Source organism: Salvelinus sp. IW2-2015, linkage group LG13 (assembly GCF_002910315.2).
Source record: "Salvelinus sp. IW2-2015 linkage group LG13, ASM291031v2, whole genome shotgun sequence".
Classification (NCBI taxonomy): Eukaryota; Metazoa; Chordata; class Actinopteri; order Salmoniformes; family Salmonidae; genus Salvelinus; species Salvelinus sp. IW2-2015.
The window spans coordinates 46,483,509-46,503,717 of NC_036853.1; the positions used below are offsets into that span (position 1 = coordinate 46,483,509).

The 20,209-nt window shown below is 41.8% G+C and overlaps 2 protein-coding genes across 6 annotated transcripts in view; one reads left to right on the plus strand and one right to left on the minus strand.

Moving 5' to 3' along the window:
* The first annotated feature begins 1,023 nt into the window (after positions 1-1,023).
* LOC111971603 (beta-1,4-galactosyltransferase 1) lies at positions 1,024-9,086 on the plus strand. Its single transcript, XM_024147429.2, has 6 exons — positions 1,024-1,595; positions 2,876-3,111; positions 6,809-6,996; positions 7,207-7,329; positions 7,755-7,859; positions 8,581-9,086. Exons 1-6 carry the CDS (start codon positions 1,229-1,231, stop codon positions 8,708-8,710), a joined length of 1,149 nt encoding a protein of 382 aa, XP_024003197.1. The 5' UTR covers positions 1,024-1,228; the 3' UTR covers positions 8,711-9,086.
* A 2,250-nt stretch (positions 9,087-11,336) lies between these two features.
* LOC111971606 (phospholipid-transporting ATPase ABCA1) overlaps positions 11,337-20,209 on the minus strand; it is a 39,571-nt gene continuing 30,698 nt past the window's right edge. For all 5 annotated transcript variants that reach the window (XM_070446363.1, XM_070446362.1, XM_070446367.1 and 2 more), the window contains 14 exons: positions 19,973-20,047; positions 19,264-19,433; positions 18,650-18,827; positions 17,701-17,816; positions 17,288-17,432; positions 16,851-16,974; positions 16,554-16,683; positions 16,198-16,381; positions 15,788-15,894; positions 15,358-15,499; positions 14,878-15,012; positions 14,327-14,523; positions 13,956-14,199; positions 11,337-13,694 (listed from right to left, as the gene is read on the minus strand). In XM_070446363.1, coding sequence (XP_070302464.1) covers positions 13,551-13,694; positions 13,956-14,199; positions 14,327-14,523; positions 14,878-15,012; positions 15,358-15,499; positions 15,788-15,894; positions 16,198-16,381; positions 16,554-16,683; positions 16,851-16,974; positions 17,288-17,432; positions 17,701-17,816; positions 18,650-18,827; positions 19,264-19,433; positions 19,973-20,047 — 2,091 coding nt within the window. In that variant the 3' untranslated portion in view covers positions 11,337-13,550. The remainder of the gene's footprint in view (positions 13,695-13,955; positions 14,200-14,326; positions 14,524-14,877; positions 15,013-15,357; positions 15,500-15,787; positions 15,895-16,197; positions 16,382-16,553; positions 16,684-16,850; positions 16,975-17,287; positions 17,433-17,700; positions 17,817-18,649; positions 18,828-19,263; positions 19,434-19,972; positions 20,048-20,209) is intronic.

A 20,209-nucleotide genomic window follows, 5' to 3' on the forward strand; every position in this document is an offset into this window, starting at 1 on the left:
GTAGGAAAACCGTGCAAAATCGGCAGTGTATCAAATACTTGTTCTCCCATGTTATATAGCTGGGTGCTCAGAGGAAGGCCCAAAAAATTGTCAAAAACTCCAGTCTCCCAAGTCATAGAGCTGTTCTCTCTGTACTGCACGGCAAGCAGTACCAGAGCGCCAAGTCTAGGACACAAAGGCTCCTTAACAATCTACCCTCAAAGCCATAAGACTGCTGAACAACTAATCAAATGACCAACTGGACTATTTACATTGACCCTTTGTTGTTACACTGCTGCTACTCGCTGTTTATCTATGCATAGTCACTTTACAAATTACCTCGACTAACCTGTACCCCAGCACAGTGACTCAGTACTGGAACCTCCTGTTTATAGCCTCGTTATTGTTATGTACATTTATTGTGTTACTTTTTGATTGATTCGATTTTTTAAAACTTATTTCGTAAATATTTTATTAACTCTATTTCTTGAACTGCATTGTTGGTTAAGGGCTTGTAAGTAAGCATTTCACGGTAAGCTCTACACCTGTTGTGTTCAGCACACGTGAGAAATATAATTAGATGTAATTTGATATATAAACCCTTCTCATAAAATATTATAAAGGATTACACATGCTTAGAASAAGAAATAAAGGAGTGTATACGTCGCTTATGCTGGTATTGATTTTAAAGTTGTATTAAATCCAATTATTTAAAAATGTAGGCCTTTTGCGTCAGAGAAACAAGTAGCCTAGCCCTGGCCTTTAGGCTAAAACGTTTTCCGGGAGAAAAAAATATACCTATCTCACAGGCATCTGGTCCCTCTCCTAGAGTGAATTTAAATTCAAACAAATCTCAGCCTAGGGACTTGCAAATTAATAAAGACTACGTAATTAGTATATTTTGGGCATTTTACTGAATCGTTTGTTAGTGCAGTTCCCTAGTAGGCTAGGATTTCCTCGTCGTGGCTTTTATTATAGAGGAAGCCACAGGTCCACTAGCTGTCATATTACTGCCATAAAGTGTAGTACAGAGTGCATTTACTCTCGGGAGCCTACGACAATTGATGGTCACGGCCAGCATGCAACCACCACACAGTAGAGAAAAAAATTATCTTATCTTGTTTTTTATCTTTAAACTATACTGATTTTTTCAAAAAATAAATAGAGTATTTGTAAATAGCTTTTTTAATACCGTCGGTGAGTAAACGGATATGTGTTTCGGTTCGGTTCGGCATATGACAACCGCATTATGCTCGACTCATCTCTCAACTTTAGGCTGCGGAGGAGAGGCTGCACCTTGGTTGTAGTTTTAGGTGTTATTAATCTCTTAGTGGCTTTATTTTATTTCATGGGTTACTCGAATGGGTTGTCACCAAACCAACAACTACAGACACAGACGCGAATTGAAACGGATTTTATTACCGTGACACTTCCACCGGAAGATATTGGACATCACGACCTTAATAATAACAGCGTAGTAACATTGCAAACTCCGAAGCTTCACGATATACATTTACCCAATACAACTACTACAACAACTACTAACACTACTACTACTACTACTACAACTTCGTGGAAAAAGTTAGAAAAATGTCCTGATCCGTCTCCACATCTTGGTAAGTAGCCTATGATTTGATCAATTCATTTTAATACAAGGGCTGGTATTTAATCAAACATGCACAGCAGAAACATWACATTATACTGCATTYTACATGTAACTGTTATAAACATGTAAGAGGAGTCTTTATAACACAGTATTAGGCTATTTCTAAGCAGATTTTCTTTCTCTCAAATTCTTCTGTCATGCACATATTGACTGTATTTTCCCCACTCTAATCTAACATGAAACCTACATCCAGATAGTTTGGCCTCCCATGGAAATACATTCAAACTTTTTATATTTAATTGAACTGTTTTGCCAAAAATAACAGGTAAATAAACATGCTGCATATCCTTGAAATATACATAATTATCAGCTGTTGAGCATGAAAAACCCAGCAGCGTTGCAGTTCTTGACACAAACCGMTGAGCCTGGCACCTACTAGCGTACCCCATTCAAAGCCAGTTAAATATTTTGTCTTGTCCATTCACCTKCTGAATGGCACACATACACAATTCATGTCTCAATTGTCTCAAGGCTTAAAAATCCTTCATTAACCTGTCTCTTTCACTTCATCTACACTGATTGAAGTGGATTTAACAAGTGACATCAATAAGGGATCATAGCTTTCACCTGGATTCACCTTGTCAGTCWATGTCATAGAAAGAACAGGTGTTTTTAATGTTTTGTATACTGYCACAGTTGCATCAAACATTGTATTATGTAGTTATACATATATTATGTAGTTGTGTATCTCATATTAGGCCTACACTTCCTGCCTTTAACTGAAAGTCGTTACGAGGAAAGATCTSTCGATTTATTTCATGTTAAGCCGAGCTGCATTGTGAAGTTTGCTCCCTGCTGCTGAAAATAACTATATGTTCTGTGTTCAGCTCAATCATGGCTCGGGGAAAATACTTTCAGCAGCGTAGACCATATTTTTTGGGGGGGGACGAGATAACACATATTTCCTCTTAACCCCTGAACTGCCTGTTGCAAAGAGACAAGCATAAGATATCCGTTAAGTCAGCATCATTTCCTGTGGGTATGGGTGTGTCTGTGCATGCGTGCGCGTGTGTGCATGTGTGCGTGTGTGTGTGCGAATGCGTGTGTGTGTTATTTATTTTTTTACATGAGGTCAAAGGCTGCAAACTTTGAACAAAGAGAGAGAGAGATAGCGCAGGGAGAGATGGAGGCGTGAAGGCAGAAAGTGAAAAGGAAGTGAATGTGGTAGAGGAACAGGAAGAGGTGTGTGAGAGTTTGTGACCCAACATATCTGTTTCTCCCGACCTGCAGTTGGGCCTCTCAGGYTTGAGTTCTCTACGCCTGTCAGCTTGGACACAGTGAGGAAGGAGAACCCAGGTCTGCAGGAAGGAGGTCGCTACAAACCACATGACTGTGTCGCCCTCCAGAAGGTTGCTCTAATCATCCCCTTCCGTCATCGTGACGAGCACCTCAAGTTCTGGCTCTACTACCTCCATCCCATCCTTCAGCGCCAACAGCTGGACTATGGTGTCTACGTCATCAATCAGGTGAAGCCAGAGAAACCAATCTAATCTCTGTGTATACGARTGGMTTCATCTATTCACTGAACTAGCCTTTCAGAGTCTGTCTGAATAAAGAAAACCGCTCAGTTGTCCGACATTTGTTTATTCATGCCTGAAGGTTTCCGCACAAGTAACCTCCCACCCCCTCGTTGTAGATTACAGGAAGAATGTTAACGTGTGTCGCAATATCCCGCCTGAAAGTTACAAATCAGGGTCTTTAAACCGAGGCTGAATCTCAGTAGCCTATCCTCCATTCCTTGTGTCCTCTCCTGCCGTCCTTCACCCTCGCTTCCTACAGAAAAGCGAGATGTACGTAAATGTACGGAACTACGAAATGATAGATTTGTACGAAATGCGACGTTTGTYAGAAACTAAGAGAGCTAAGAGAGCTCTGAGAGAGACACTGAGAGAGACACTGAAACAGGAGATAGACAGACATKGAGACAGACAAAGCTTGCACTTTCAGCTGTTTCTCCGAGAACAGTTGTTAGAGGGTGGACCGTGGTGGCTGTTATTGCCCCAGGCCCAGCCCGAACCTCAGCCCCAGCTTAGCCCTAGCCCCAGTCCATCTCCCCAGCTCCCCAGCCCCCCAGCTCCCCAGCCGCCCAGCCCCCCAGCTCCCCAGCGCCCCAGTTCCACACAAGCCCAGGCCTGTACTTTAAACACAGACATGGTTCAGCTGTTAGTTGAAGTTTATCCTCACTATCTGTGGACCACCAGCTGTCCTGCTGTGTTTCTCACAAATAATCAGAGGACACAGCCAAGCCACCATGATGAACAAATGGAAACCTTCTTATAAACAAACGGTTTGCAACATGGAGTGTCTCTATCAAATAACCGTGATGCCTGATGGGATGTCATCAAGTATGAGTTTATTCTAAAGCACCGTGTATTGTTTTAAAGGACAACATGTCTTACTGTAGGTAGGATAAGAGGAAATAAACATGGTTGACAGACAGCGTCTATTTCCTGATTGTGTGGTAAAGCAGGTCCATGTATTCCTGTTTGATGGTTTCTCCAATGGGCAAACCGTTTGTTAGTTTAAGTCAACAGATTTAGTGATTGTTAAAGGGTTTGAGACACAGGTGCGTCTTGCTCTCTTTGTGAACAGTTTATTTTCTTGTAAACAGATTAGAAACCAGATATGGCAGAATGAGAGCCCATCCTACAACACTAGAAGAGAAAAGGGTCAATGGCTCACAAGGAAATATTTTGCATGAGGGATCCATTCTCACCAGCTGAAGCTGTTTGACTGCATACCGCTGCTAGCTTCTCTCTTTTTTATTCTCCCCTCTTTCCTCCACACCTTTCCTCCTTTCCACCACATCCATCACCTCAATGAACTCTGCCTTTCCTAACCTGTAATGATAAAGAGACAGAGGATTCCTTATTTTTTCTTCCATAGGTTTWWAAKKYYAYYAYYAAAAAAYMWKKAWTTAAAGYAGCAATCCACAGTTGAAACAATAAAAGGGCCTGGAGAAATGTAACGACTCTTAAAATCATAGATGGAGATATTGATGCAAAGACTGACCATCCAAGATATCAACATTATAGTTTTAAGCATATTTTCAGGCTATGCATTTACAATGTTTACAAACATTGTTTACAAACATTGGAGTATAACCAGCTTATATTTTGGGTTCTGATGGGGTATGAAAGTTGAACAAAGCTCAAAGTCATTTAGAAGCTATATTCTTCAAGAYTCAATGCGTATCTATCATTKATTTATAAGTCCAAAATTGGATGTAGTAACTACAGATTTCCCCTTTAAAGCATGATTCTTATGAAAATGGTCAGGTACAGTAGTTTTCAGGATATAGCAGGTATCTCTAATTACGATGATCAAAGAAAGGCAAATGATTAAAGCAATTGTACATGAGAGGGTGTGCTTTTTTAGCACGGCTTTGCACTAGCGGTTCTGGGGGAGGGCCAGGGGGGGCCAGTGCCCCTGTGACAACAATTTTGGACCCCCTAAATGTGGAGTATGAAATCATTTTTACATAACTCATTTTTGCTATCGTTCTTTTTTTACATCTGTTATCAGACAGTGGCAACGATGATGATTATGAACATGGTATTTTGCCTGCTAATGCCTGCAATGCAGTGAAGAAAACGATATGACAACAATAACGTCTAATGTAACTGGCCCCTCTAACAGTACAACTGGCCCCAGCTTGGCCCCCCCCCAGTTGAAATGGTCTAGAACCGCCACTGCGGCTGTGATAGAATTGCAATATTGAAACAATGTTGCAAATGTCGGAGAGACAGATAGCAACGTATGTATAGTACAAACCCCTGTTGTTGCAAACCAAAAGTAATGCCTCGATCAGACCAACAGTGTCCTTGCGTTTTGGTTAATTTATCCAACGTATGCATCACATTGTATGTGTAGACTTGACAGAAATAGTAGCAAAAAGTGAATGTTGAACTTTTKTTGCACARATATCCAGTAACAATTTTGGAAGCCCGGGAGATAATGTCAAGATGCTTTTTATAGTGGAAATCAAGTTAACGGATTGCTTGGCTGGGCTGATGGGACAGTGGATGCGCAATAATTTCTCTGATGGAACAGAAAACAAGATTCCAATTTTTGCGTTATAGGCTTACCCGTGCTAAACGGGTTATTTAATATGGCTTAGACCCCATCTCAACCAATCACAATGCTTGTTTTGTCCAACCTGTTGAAGAATTTTAACTTTAGATTAAAATAAATAAACAATCAAATTCAATATTATTTCATTTTTGTGGTGTATTTGGATGACAGAATCACCACTTAGGACCTAACTGTCAGCTGATGACTACCACGCATTGATAGTGAACAGTAGCCTACTCCTATGAAGATAACATTGACAGTGTAGAGGAAAGAAGTGTGTCCTTCTACAGGTGCTTCCTGTTGTTGTGACAACATAGGCAGCACCTGAAACCAAAATAACATAACTTTTTCTCTCTCTCTCTCTCTCTCTCTCTCTCTCTCTCTCCCTCTCTCTCTCTGTCTCCCCCTGTCCCCCTCTCTCTCTTTCTCTCTCTCCCCATCCCTTCTCTCTCTCTGTATGTCTCTCTCTCTCTCTCTCTCTTTCTCTCTGTCTTCTTTCTCTTTCCCTCTCTCTCTGTTTCTCACTGTCTTTCTCTATCCCTCCCTCTCTGTTTCTCACTGTCTTTCTCTTTCCCTCCCTCTCTGTTTCTCACTGTCTTTCTCTTTCCCTCGATCTCTCTTTTTCTCACTGTCTTTCTCTTTCCCCCTCGCTCTGTTTCTCACTCTGACATACTAATAACTCTGCTTTCCACTCTCCTAGCACTGCATGTCTGCAACCAATCACATCTCAGCTAAAGTATGGTTGGGTTCTTCCAATGCTCGGTGGCTTTCTTCTCTTTCTGCTTTCTTCTTCTGAGGTAACTAAGAACTCTATGGTTCTCTAACACACCGCTGCTTATATTCTGACACATTTCTTAAAGGGAAGTCCCTTGGTTTTTCTATTTAGTGTACTGCATGATGGTTATGAAAATATTGTTTACTTTCCTCATGCTAAATGACAAAAATGTGCATATACCGGAACTTAAAAAAAAAAAAGTACACTTTTTGATGAACATTTTCTATGGACAAACTTTATTCAATTATATGTGAATATTTGTCAAATAATTTAGCATACCCATGTTTTGAAAATGACTGTAACTTRTTCATTAGGATGGAGACAACACYTTCAACAGGGCCAAGCTGATGAACATTGGCTATGCTGAGGCCCTGAAAGAGTATGACTACGACTGCTTTGTGTTCAGTGACGTGGACCTCATCCCCATGYATGACCGCAACACCTACAAATGCTTCAGCCAGCCCAGACACCTGTCTGTCTCCATGGACAAGTTTGGCTTCAAGTACGGCACAAAACTCAACCGACAACTTCTTTCTAATGCATCATCATTATTTCGATTCATTGGGACTCTCAGTTCCTCAGTTCATACCATGAGTACATAGCTAGAAGAGTAGTAAACAAGTATATCTATTRATGCTTAGCCTACCCTTTTCATTACTTGGCTCTTGGTATGGGCCAGATGAGAACTATTTTGTCTTTGTCTCATCCATAGGTTGCCCTATAACCAGTTCTTTGGCGGTGTCTCAGCGTTAAGTAAGGAGCAGTTCCTGAAAATCAATGGCTTTCCCAACAGCTACTGGGGCTGGGGTGGTGAAGATGATGACATTTTCAACAGGCAAGACAGTGCATTCCAATTCAAYCAGATTTTTAAAGCATTACAGATGAACCTATATTAAAGTCAGACTTGGCAATGGGGCATCATCACTTTCTAATGTTAGCGATGTATTGTATAATGTTCATGCAAAACACAATATATCCACCAGGGTGTTAGGGTCGGTCAATTCAGGAAGTAAACTGAAATGGCAATTATTTTTTCAATGATTTTTCAATCAACTGAAAAGGAGAAGCTATTTACTTAAAAAGTTGTGACATTTTTTACTCGGATCACTTCCTGAATTGAATTAGAATTGACCCCAYCCCTTTTGAATTTTTAACTCAAATCACTTCCTGAATTGAATTAGAATTGACCCCAACCCTGAATTCCACASTATTTCCAACTTGTCTGCAAAGTCCATTATAATAATAAACTGATTTCCACAGGGTGAGCTCCAGAGGAATGTCCATCTCTCGTCCAGATAGCGAGGTCGGAAAATGCCGGATGATCCGTCACGAAAGAGACAAACTGAACGACCCAAATCCTCAGAGGTAGAGCTTTAGAACAACCACATTCACCAGGTTCCCCACAAATCAAATCAAATCAAATCAAAGTTTATTTGTCACGCGCGCCGAATACAACAGGTGTAGACCTTACAGTGAAATGCTTACTTACAGGCTCTAACCAATAGTGCAAAAAAGGAATTAGGTGAACAATAGGTAGGTAAAGAAATAAAAACAACAGTAAAAAAAGACAGGCTATATACAGTAGCGAGGCTATAAAAGTAGCGAGGCTACATACAGACACCGGTTAGTCAGGCTGATTGAGGTAGTATGTACATGTAGATATGGTTAAAGTGACTATGCATATATGATGAACAGAGAGTAGCAGTAGCGTAAAAGAGGGGTTGGAGGGTGGTGGGTGGGACACAATGCAGATAGCCCGGTTAGCCAATGTGCGGGAGCACTGGTTGGTCGGCCCAATTGAGGTAGTATGTACATGAGTGTATAGTTATAGTGACTATGCATATATGATAAACAGAGAGTAGCAGCAGCGTAAAAACAGGGGTTGCGGGGGGGCTCACAATGCAAATAGTCCGGGTAGCCATTTGATTACGTTTTTATTTCCTCATGATAGTATCAGCATTGATACTCTGCCATCACAGCCAAGAAAATATTGGCTATTGTATGGCCCCAGAATTGACATATCAGTGCATCCCGAATATCTTCATATGAGGATGGTATACTGATAGTRGTTTCCTTTGCATCGCAGGTTTGACAGAATACAACGCACGAGACTGACGATGAATACCGATGGGATCAGCTCTCTCAAGTACGAAGTCATCAAAGTGGAAAAGGATCCTCTGTTCACGAAAATCACAGTAGATGTGGGGAAACCTTAGTGAAAGTGGATAAATGTGAGGAGTTATTTTGCACATCACTTATCACAAGGTGGCGGGCAGTGAAAGCACGGCAGAACCATGGAATACAATACTGAGAATGCTCTGAACGCGGGCATTTATTGTGGAAACAAATGGACAGCACTTGGACGAATAAGATGGCACAACAAGACCTTGTYAATATCAGAGTGGATCAAAATGTTTGGTCAACATGTTTGATGGCAGTACAAAAGGSAGAGTGKGTGGGACGAATAACTTATTTTGTASATKATTTGTAWTGAGTTGCCTGTGTGTAATTCTGTACGGGACAACTACTTGATTTAAATGCGTATATAAGTTTCATAAATATGTATATAGTTAATACATATTTTATACATTGTTTCTTCTTGCATTTTTGGCAGAGATATTTGAGATGATTATGGTTTAATATGTTTGAAACTGTGTGAAAGGTCTTAATCCCGATCTACAGCAACTGTTGGTTTGGTTACTTATACAAAAACATCAGTTGATACACACTTGTTTGCTGTATTCTGTACATTCACTACCCACAGGTAGTGATCATGATCACATGATCACACGATCACTTCCATGCTTCTTTACATTCAAAACCTATTCAGTACCTGTTACATGAATGATCACTTCCTTGTTTCTGCAATGAGTATACAAATCAGTCAGGAACAAATATACGACCTACCATCACGATGGTGTAGTATGTAGGTATGGTCAGTCTCAGTCCCCACCCACTTGGCTTATCTTAAATATGTAGAAATACTGGTTTGGTGAGCAGGTTTGGTGCACCCAACCTGTCACTGTATTTCATGTGACTGAAAGCAAAAGCCTAATGTCTGGTGTTCAGTCATAGGAATAGAACAGGGAGAAGTTACTAAATAAAAAAATTGTTTTACATTTGAATTATTCAAATAATTGTTTTATTGAATACATTTTACTTTATTCTCCAGTTGGGCTATTGAATACATACATTTATTAGAAATAGAATTATTGGAATACATGTTTTATTGAGTTTATTTTATTTCAAGTCTCCAGTTAAGGACTCCAAAAAGTGACTACAGTGTCACGCCCTGGCCTTAGTATTCTTTGTTTCCTTTATTATTTTAGTTAGGTCAGGGTGTGACATGGGGAATGTATGTGTTTTTGTTTTGTCTAGGGTGGTTGTATGGTTTAGGGGGTTAAGTAGAGTAGATGGGTTTGTGTTTAGTGTAGGTGTCTAGCTGTGTCTATGGTTGCCTGAATGGTTCTCAATCAGAGACCTGTCTCTTATACACATCTAGATGTGTATAAGAGACAGGGGTTACACCAAGCAGTTTAATCTCCTCAATTTGCCCAGATACAATGCTTTTAGTTTAAAAATATATATATTTAGCACTAGCTTATTACCAGTCAACCCTTCTAAAACGGACAGTTTTTTTTGTTAAACGTTGCAGTGGTTTCACTTGCTGTGGGAACTGACGTGTATAATGTTGAGTKATCAGCGGACACACTGGCTTTTCTCAAGGATAGTGGTAGGTCTTCAGTAAAAATAGAGGCATGCCTAACTCTACCTGGTTAGCGTTAGAGGCAAGCATTTAAGAACACCCTCTGTGTTCTGTAACTCGATCCACAAGCTGCCGCTTATCCTGTCTTTGGATTGGTGGATACATCTCATTATTGTAATCCTTTTAAAATATTCGACGAGGGTCGTTGACGTCAACCGCCTGTATTCAATATAGAGACTCTATGATACTAGCCTAATTTCATGAATATGCATAGCCATCTCTAGACAACGCCCATACGAAGTGTTTTTCCTCAAAGTTGCCGGGATGTCACTTGTCCTACATATATCAGTAGAATCGTAACAACTTTGGCATTATGAAACTTCTATTTGATCAAATAAACCCCACGTAGCAAATAAGCTATACKTTTTTTGTTGACCGCATTTGATACTCATTGACTTCCATACAAAAACACCTCGCTTGGTGAGCGAAACACAACGAAAAAAACACCTGCTGGAGGGAGACAGATTTCGAGTTCGCCCTCTCTCTTCCTCTTCCTCTCTTCTATTACCTACCTACCTGATGCAATCTATGACGTGTGATTGATAGGAGAATATGTAAAGCAGGGTAATACAGCAGCCGATAGTCATCTAATGAAAAGCATGAATAGACGCACACCCAAAAATATTTAGAGGTGCTGACTAACGGAAAGGTAAACTTGAGATACAAAAACTATCACGAGTTGGTCATTAGATACAGCATATTATAACTGGTTTGTTTGACTTGTGCATATTTTGACATTATCAATCAGTCTGCTGCCGAAACAATGTATGTGTTATGGTTTTACATCCTCTGTCGCAGCTAGACAGCCTGCTGTTGTTCCGTTAGGGTGAGACATGTATCTTGTCAGTATATCTATCATCTTTGGTAGAAGGGAAAAGTTGTAAACAGCAGAAATGGTGCCGCCTGTTGTTAACATGAAGTTGTTTGACTTGAATTATTGTCGAAATAAGGGCAAAATATAAGTGATGTATTTTAAACTGTTTTCCAAATCCTTTCTACCTTAAAGATATCTAGAATTGATCATGATGAAGACAAGATAAGTGTTAAGATTTAAAGAAAACAGACAAACTACTATCTTCAAAATMTATCCATTTTTATTCATGTAAATAAGTACTGTACACAACAAATAACAGACACAAACAACATTTTTAATACTTCAAATGTAAACATATAATATTCAAACACAAGAAAATAACTACCATGGTACTGTTGGACACTTTCTCCTCCAAATTGTTTTTTTTCCTTCTTTTTTGTCATGGAACAAACAAAATGCATTGTAGTTTCAGGTGTGTCTTCTGAAATCTGGGGCTATTCCAGTGTAAATCCTGTACTGTGTAGATTAGATTACATAGAAAACTTCTATAAAGTGCTAGGAGTCGTCCACATCACATCTTTGTGTCATCAGCTATTCTGTCCGCATGAACGTAGTATTCATCGTAACGTAACCAAAACAGTGGCACTTTATTGGTCTGGTCCCTCTCAATTCGACTGGTGTTCGACTGTTGCCTTTTATCGTGTTTGTTTGGCCCTACGTTTGTATGTTAATATGGCAGACTGCTGGTGTAACTATGGCAGACATGTTGTGTGTCAGTAAATACAACACCGGGAGTTACAAAAGAGGGAGGTGTACATTTGGGGTTATGGTCAGGAATAATAATGCACAAGAAGGACCGTGGCAATTGCAACAGAAAGTACAATGATGATTGGATCGTTTGTGAGCAACACGTGAGACCCAGCCTCCATGTGTAGCCACGTGCTCGGCGAAAAACCCCAAAGATGGTGTCTGAACTACAGGAAGTCAGCTGTTCAAGGAAAAAGACAAGTAAAAGTGTACAATTAAGCCGCCCGCCCACGACTCAACCTCATCACAATGTTGACTCAACGTTTTGGCACTGGTGACAGTGTTTACTGAACGACACATATTCAGATATATATATTCTATATTGAAGATATATCTCATCAACGTCTGTTCTCCTGTCACTGTTAACCTGTGACTTCACAATACATATATAAATGAAGACGAAGAAAAAAATGAATACGCAGTCACATTTCTCCCGTGGTCATGTTAGTAATACAGCTTTTTAACACAGAATCTTGAAGCCTGCGGGGGGGAAAACCCAGTAGGTTGTCCAACAACAACAGCCCATCTCTTTAGTCCATTATGCCTGTCTTAGAGGGTTTATGCTTTGGCACACATACCGTACAGGTCCTATCTACGCTATTAGAAAGCATGAAATTTAGTTCCATCCTCACACTTCAGAAAACCTGTCACAAATGTCAGACGGATGATTGTTAGCTAATAAACAACCTTTGTCATTATCAGACTGCACATTCACATACAGAAGTACAGAAATTGACGCCTCACTGCCATAGTACAGTACATTTAAAGCAGTAATCTGACAATAAGGTCTCTGACATCCCTTCAGGGTTCTAAAGAAGCTTCGATCTTTTTGCTTTGTCATTCCAGAACATTCCATGGCCTCTCTTTTGGAGTGTTAACATTATCTCCACCACGATTGCAGGCACTGTGCTGGGCGTCATGACAACAACGACAAAACATTAATCTTTTTAAACAAACACCATTAAGTTCCATTTTTTCAGATGCAAAACTAAATTGATCAATATGCTGTATTCAAAATGTATTTTATTTGGGATTGGTTCTTGTTCTTCCAGTTCATAAAAAAAAGTACTTCTCATGGTAACAAAGCGAGGGAGAGAAAATAGACTTTGAATCAAAATGACTGTCGGTTGGCAGTTGATTGGAACTTCCTTCTTTTTACATTGTCGAGCGTGTCGCTGATCCTGGTCGAGTGAGCACACAGAAACTGTGTACTCTTCATGCTCTGCCTGGGGTACAACTTTGAAGTGTATTCAAGTCTTTCAGTCTTTTCAATCTAGCTAGCGAGGGGCACAAGGCTGTTCCTCGGAGAACACTTCATGGGATTGTATCATCTTTATTGATTTGCATTGATTTGCATTGATTTGCATTGAGTTTCAGTGTTGAACTTCTGCCACTCGTTCTCGTGTCGCCCTACAAAGAACGCTAACCCTGGGCAGTCCACTGAGAAATAATTAAAAGAACGCTACAATAAAGTAGAAAACCCTCCTCTCCAGAATGACCCATCTACAGGGGCCTCAGCAGTTAATCTGGGAGAGGGATAGGAACAGACACAGGGTGCGTCCAAAATGGCACCCTATACCCTACATAGCGCACTTTTTTGACCAGGGCTTTGGTCGAAGGTAGCGCACTATGTAGGGAATAGAGTTCCACTTCAGGTGCAGCCTTGGATTCACACACAGCTCTCCCTGGCCTTCTCGTCTGTGAGGAAAGACTTGAGCTGAGTAATGTCCACTGCCACCGCGTCTCTCTTGTGCACGGAAATGTCTTTTAAGTGGTCCTCGTCACTTTGGTCCTTGGCGAAATTGACAAACACCTGAAGACAAGAGAACACACACAAACCAGATGAATCAGTGTGCTATGCAAGCAACGGTTGTTTAATTTGTATTTTGATTTAAATGTTTTTCTTTTTATTGTTCTATTTTGTATTGGCGATGAAACACTAATTTCATCTAAACCTATGCAAGACCCCCTAGAAAAACAACTTTATTTCAATAAAAAATTATAATAATAAAGGGATAATTGCTATGATAATCAAAATGGCCGACGACAACATTCAACCAGCCTCAGTGCTTACTTGATCTAGTGTTGTCTGGGAAACAGAGTAGTCCTCAATGTGCAGCCACTCCTTGTTCTTGGCCAGGATGCTGAAGATGCGTGCCAGGGAGGTTTTGGAGGAGGACAGCTGATACTGCAGCATGTTCCTGTGCTTCTCCTTCAGAGTGCTGCCTGGAAGCTCCTTCTCAATAAATTCCATCACCGGCCTCAGGTCCGGGTCTGGTCCTGCCACCCGGAGGATGATGGTGTAGCCATCCCCAAATCTGAATGAGGAAACGCATAGGGATGATTAGCGTTAGCTCAATGTTGATCCAAAATGGCCACCGTGCTTCTTCACCAATGTAGTGAATCACTACTGAACATCCCATCTCTCACTCTCTCTGTTCTTACCTGTTCTTTAAGTGCTGTACGCTGCCCAGGCAGCGGAACCTCCCATTGACCATGATGGCCATCCGCGTACACAGGGCCTCACACTCCTCCATACTGTGCGAGGTGAGAACCACCGATCGCCCCTCCTTGACGATACTGAGAATGCAGTTCCACAGAGCCCGTCTGGCCTTTGGGTCCATACCAGTGGTGGGCTCGTCCTGTCAGTCACAAAGAAGAACACCACCACAGCCTGGTCAGACTAGGCCCAGGAACAAGTTGGTGTAGGAAACAACATCCTCTAGCGCCTGGTCTATTGTTGACATCCTCAATGGAGAGATTGGTTTCTAGGTTATAGGTTGGGTTGGGAGTTTTTCCAACTGACCATGTGATCAGGAAAAACTCTGGGCCCTAGATACTGTAATAGGTATTGAACTTGAATTTAAAAAGGTTGGTCCAGTTCACAAACATTGCTATCATGTAACGTACCATGTCTGAAAAAACATTATAACAGCGTTTGGGTATATGAACAAATGATTAGTTAGTTAAAAGGCTCAGAAAGTAGGACTACTCACCAGGAAGACCACCGGGGGACCACCGATCAGTGCCATGGCCGTGGAGAGTTTCCTCATGTTCCCTCCACTGTAGCTCCCTGCTGCCTTGTCCACATACTTGATCAGGCCTAGTTTACGGATGCCCCACTCAGCAACCTGGACCAGAGAGAGAGAGAGAGGTGCCAAAGACATGATTAGACAAACAAGATAACAAGATCACATACTATAGCCCACCAGGGCTGGGGTCAATCCCATCTTACTTCAGTCAATTCAGGKAGTAAAACGAAACAACCCGTCCTTAAAACAACAACCCGTCCTTAAAACAACAAATTGTCCTTAAAACAATTACCTGGCCTTAAAATGGACCAACAAAAAGGCAGAGATAAGGTCTCCAAATAAAGAGCATGACATAGTTACCTGTCCTTTGACAGAGCACAAAATGTCACGATTGTAAGAATGTTATTTTTTTGTCAGGAGGATAACACACGGACACACACTCACTTCACACACTTCCTTCTCGGGAACCCCCCTCAGGATGGCGTAGAACTCAAGGTGCTCCCTGCCAGTCAGCAGGTCGTTGATAGCATCAAACTGAGGGCAGTAGCCCATGTTCTGGTGCACCTCGTTTATCTCCGTCAACACACTGACAGACCACACAGAGAACGCACACTGTCAGTCACAACAGCACACACCTCCAAGCTATTTAAGACTCTGTTCACAGTACGTATTTCAAGACGTTGTAAGGCTATTTCGAGACTATTGCAATGTACAAGGGTCATGGAAGCTTCAGTGTGAACAAGGTCTTAGAGGCTATAACCAATCATGCATTTAACCATTAAGATATACTGTAAAATACGGTACCTGTATACTGTATAAGTCCCGCAATAACAATTTGTTCAGCTTGTTTAATTATCTTTACTATCCTTCTCACCTCTTTCCCGCCAGGTAAGCTTCTCCACTCGTGACTATTGAGTCTCCAGTCAGCATCTTGAAGGTGCTCGTCTTTCCTGCTCCGTTGACTCCAAGCAGACCAAAACACTGGAGAGAGAGAGGAGAGAAGAGTTTCACTGGACTGAACTACCAACAGGATATGGAAAGGGGAGAATCTATGGGCAGGGCCAGCTACTTTTCCTGACCATCTGACCTGACCAGTAAAGCTAATCTATTGTAGACCAATGATCAGGTGAGGTCATGTGACCAGGAAAACTAGTCTCGTGAAGTCTAATGGTCATGTGACCAGGAAAACTAATCTAATGGAGGCTAATGAGCAGGTGAGGTCATGTGGCCAGGAAAAACTCCCGTCCCTATCTATGCTGTACAGTGGTAGCAGAGCCAGCTCACCTCTCCTGGAGGAATTCCCACACAAAGACGATCCACTGCTGGTTTCTGTTTTCTATTGTACACCTTGGTCAGCTGCTTGAGTTCCAGAATGTCAGACTGTCCCCCTCCTCCCAGAATCCTTTGCCTCTCTCTGGCCACGTCTTCATCCTCTTCACCAATAGGTTTCTGGTCGGTGCTCATAGATCTGAGACAACCAATTAGAGATCAAGGAGAATATTTACAGCAGATCGTTATGAATACAAAATGTTTTACTGACTTGACAATTTAGATTTGTATTATTTTTTAAATAGAAAGTGGATAAAGGACAACAAAAGAGTCAGATTAATCTGTCCAATGAAATGTGAGGCCACGCCTACCTGGCCTTGATACAGAAGCGGTATTGGATGAGCACGGTGATAGTGAAGAAGACCACACCCTGCACAGCCATGGCGAACAGGTTCTTGCCCACCATGTCCCACGCCAGAGGGGAACGGAACCGGTTCTCACCTTGAACCAATGGAAGGAACAGATGATTGTCAAGAAACAGAAGCACAGCATTGACAAATGTACAATAATAATWWAAAAAAKCATTAAATCACAAACTTGATTCATTGACATTACTTTTTTGTCCCAAAGTAATAACGACCTATGACCTATGACCTGAGCCTACTTACCAAACCTCTCCAGAGCGTCGGCCATGGCCTGGTTCTTCACCATGTCGATGAGGCCTCGGCCCAGACAGAAGTGAGGGAAGATCAGGAACACGTTCTTCAGGATGTCGTTGATCCCGCCGATCTCCTGTTGTCACATAGTAGAACAACACACAATCAGTCAAACTGTCACATTAATTTCTAAACTCCCAATTTAATTCAAATCACTTTAAATGTTGTAATAAAATAAGTGCTGAATTGTAACAGCATGTCACATGGATAAAAAGCATTTCCACAGGGATCTTTCATTTCTGCAGTATGGGTCCACCTAATGACTTTCACAAGTTCTATGAAGTCTCATTAAGCCCTATAAGTCACTATGAAGTCTAACGAAGCCATATGAAGCCCTATTAAGTCCCTATGAAGTCTAACGAAGCCCTATGAAGACTTGTTGTACGCACGTTGCTGCCGAAGAGCTCGAGGACGAAGGTGGAGACGCTGCCGTTGATGCCGATGAGGATGTTGACGGAGGTGAGCACCACGTAGGCCGTGCTGGGGATCTTAAAGAAGAAGGACGCCGGGTACATCAGGGGCGTGATGGACCACCTAGGAACAGACATCAACAGGAAGTTAGAACAGGTACGTTGTAACTCCCAATCGTATATAGACGCAGCCTTGCATCGCTAGGACATATGGTGTGTGAGTGACGTAGTTTGTGTGCGACATATCGTGTGTGTCGAAGGCAGTGTCTGTGTGCCTGCACGTGTTTTCTGCGTGTGTGTTCTTCTGCCCGTGTGTGTTTCTGCGTGTGTTCATGTGTGGTGTGTATTTCTGCGTCTGTGTGCCTCTGTGTGTGTATGTATGTGTCCCTCACCCATAGAGCAGCAGCAGCAGGGCCAGTACAGGCAGGTTGGTGGAGGAGACGTAGGCGTCTTGTTGGAAGCAGATGAAGATGATAATGACCAGAGTAGCAGGGACGATGTAGTTACACTGGAACATACAGGAAGAGGCCAGGACATTCAGGACTTTCTCATACAGTCACATACCATTTCAGGGTAAAGGAACATGCTGCGTACAGTCCAGATACAGAGTTTTTCCAATGAGTTGACTTCAAACAACGGAGAAGATGTGTTTGTGACATTTCCATGGTGTCTCAAGTCATTTGTATTTTTTATAAAAGTCTAATATACAGTTATTGAAAGTCACATCGCGTGTACAGTCTTCACATTATGCTGCCTTCAAATGACATCTAAAAAGGTGTACGTTCACTAGTCACTGTAAGGCTAATATACTGTATATGGTATACTGTATATCCACACTGACCTCTCTACACTCGTAGAACTTAAAGTTCTTTGGCTGTCGCCATAGGAGAAACCTTTTTGGTTCCAGGTAGAACCCTTTTAGGTTCTAGGCCAGTGGGGGCTGCTGAGAGGAGGAAGGCTCATAATAATGTCTGGAAGGGAGTCAATGGAATGGCATCAACCACATTGAAACAACGCCTTTGATGTATTCTGATACCATTCCATTGACTCCATTCCAGCCATTATTATGAGCCGTCCTCCTCTCAGCAGCCTCCACTGTTCTAGGTAGAAACATTTTGGGTTCCATGTAGAACCCTCTGTGGAAAAGGTTCTACATGGAACCCAAAAAAAGGTTCTACATGGAACCAAAAAAGGTTCTTTAAATGGTTTTCCTWTGGGGACAGCCAAATAATCCTTAAAGGMTCTAGATAGAACCCTTAATGGTTCTTAATAGAACCCTTAAAGGTTTTAGATAGAACCTTTTTTCCCCCAAAGAGTGCAGGATGAGACGAGAAGCCTTACCATGTCCCAGATGAAGTTGGACACCCAATAGAGGAAGGGCTGCACCCCACTGATGAACTGCATGTGTTTGGCCTTGTTGACTCTCTCCTGGATGAGGAAGACTACGAAGCTGGCCGGGACGAAAGACATGGCGAAGATCACGCAGATGGACACCAGCACGTCCACAGAGGTGGTCATCCTGGAGGGAGCACGCAGAGGGAAAGAAGCTTCTGAGTCATACATAGAACAAGTTATAAAGCATTATGCCTGGATGCTTGAAGTAAAGTGTTGCCATGCTTTTTTATAAAAAAATAAATAGTAATTAGGTTGGTACTTACACTTGTTCTATTTCACACACACAGTGTGTATTATATGCATGTGTGATTTGAAATGTGTTTTTTGCGTATCCCAACTCTCTCTGATTCACCCCCCCATTGAGCAATTAGGATTAAGTGCCTTGCTCAAGGGCCCATCAACAGATTTTTCACCTTGTCGGCTATTGCGATTCGAACTAGCGACCTTTCAATTACTATAAGGAGGTGCATTGTCATACTGTATATTTCTTCCAATCCATGTTATTGATAGATGAGAAATTTATTTCATGGAAGAATTTGAGTTGTCGGCTAGGTACTTACAGTGCGACCTGGGACAGTTGCTCCTTGGTGAGGTTGAGTGGGTGGTTGAAGGCACGGATGCCATACTTGCTGGAGTCCTGGCCGGCGGGCAGGCTGGCGCGCAGGATTCCGTTGTTCATCACGTTCAGGAAAGACCCGATGCTGTGCCACCCCTTGTTGTTGAACCAGATCTGGATGGGGTCAGAGGTTACAGGACAGAGGTTAGGAGGGAGGAGCTATTAAAACAGAGGAAGGAAGAAGTGGTTTTGTGAGGTCTTAAAATGGCGGAAGCGATAAATGCGAAAACTGACTAAGCACACACACACAAAGGCCTCATCTTCCGCTTCTTGGTAGAATAAASGAAGTGATGATGAGTGACTTTAGGTTCTGGAACAAAAGGTCTTTGGTCTGGATATAATCAACATCGTTCAAGTTCCCTGAAAAACAGTGTGAGCGTTTCCTCAAGTCTCATTTCCTGGTCATGGCATTTCCGTCGGTCTTAACCTGCTCATTAAGGTCAAAGTGCAGTCGTAGCAATTTTAAAAGCTGTGTAAGCATAGAAATCTACTGTGTTGGGTCTGAAACAATGTTCCCACAGTACAAGCGGCACGAAGTTCAACATGTGATTAAATGAAATCACTGTGCAATTGAAATTGTGCAACAAAAGACCTGCAGTTGAACCCTACATTTATACAAGTGTGGAAAATTTGCACCAAAGCACTAAACTAACCTTGACGTTGTTCTTAGTGTCCAGTCCCTGGATAAAACTGGATAAGCTGGCAAGGAAACGGTCAGCAGCAGTCCCCTAAACAGAGAAAGACCGCAAAACCCAGTTTAGTACGCAAGCTAACCCTAACAACATTAAATGCCAACATTTAAACAAATAGCAAGTATTGGTAATCATAGAAATTTAATTGTTAGAAGGGACAAAGCCCCTCAGACCCTAATAATTTGAGTGAAACACTCA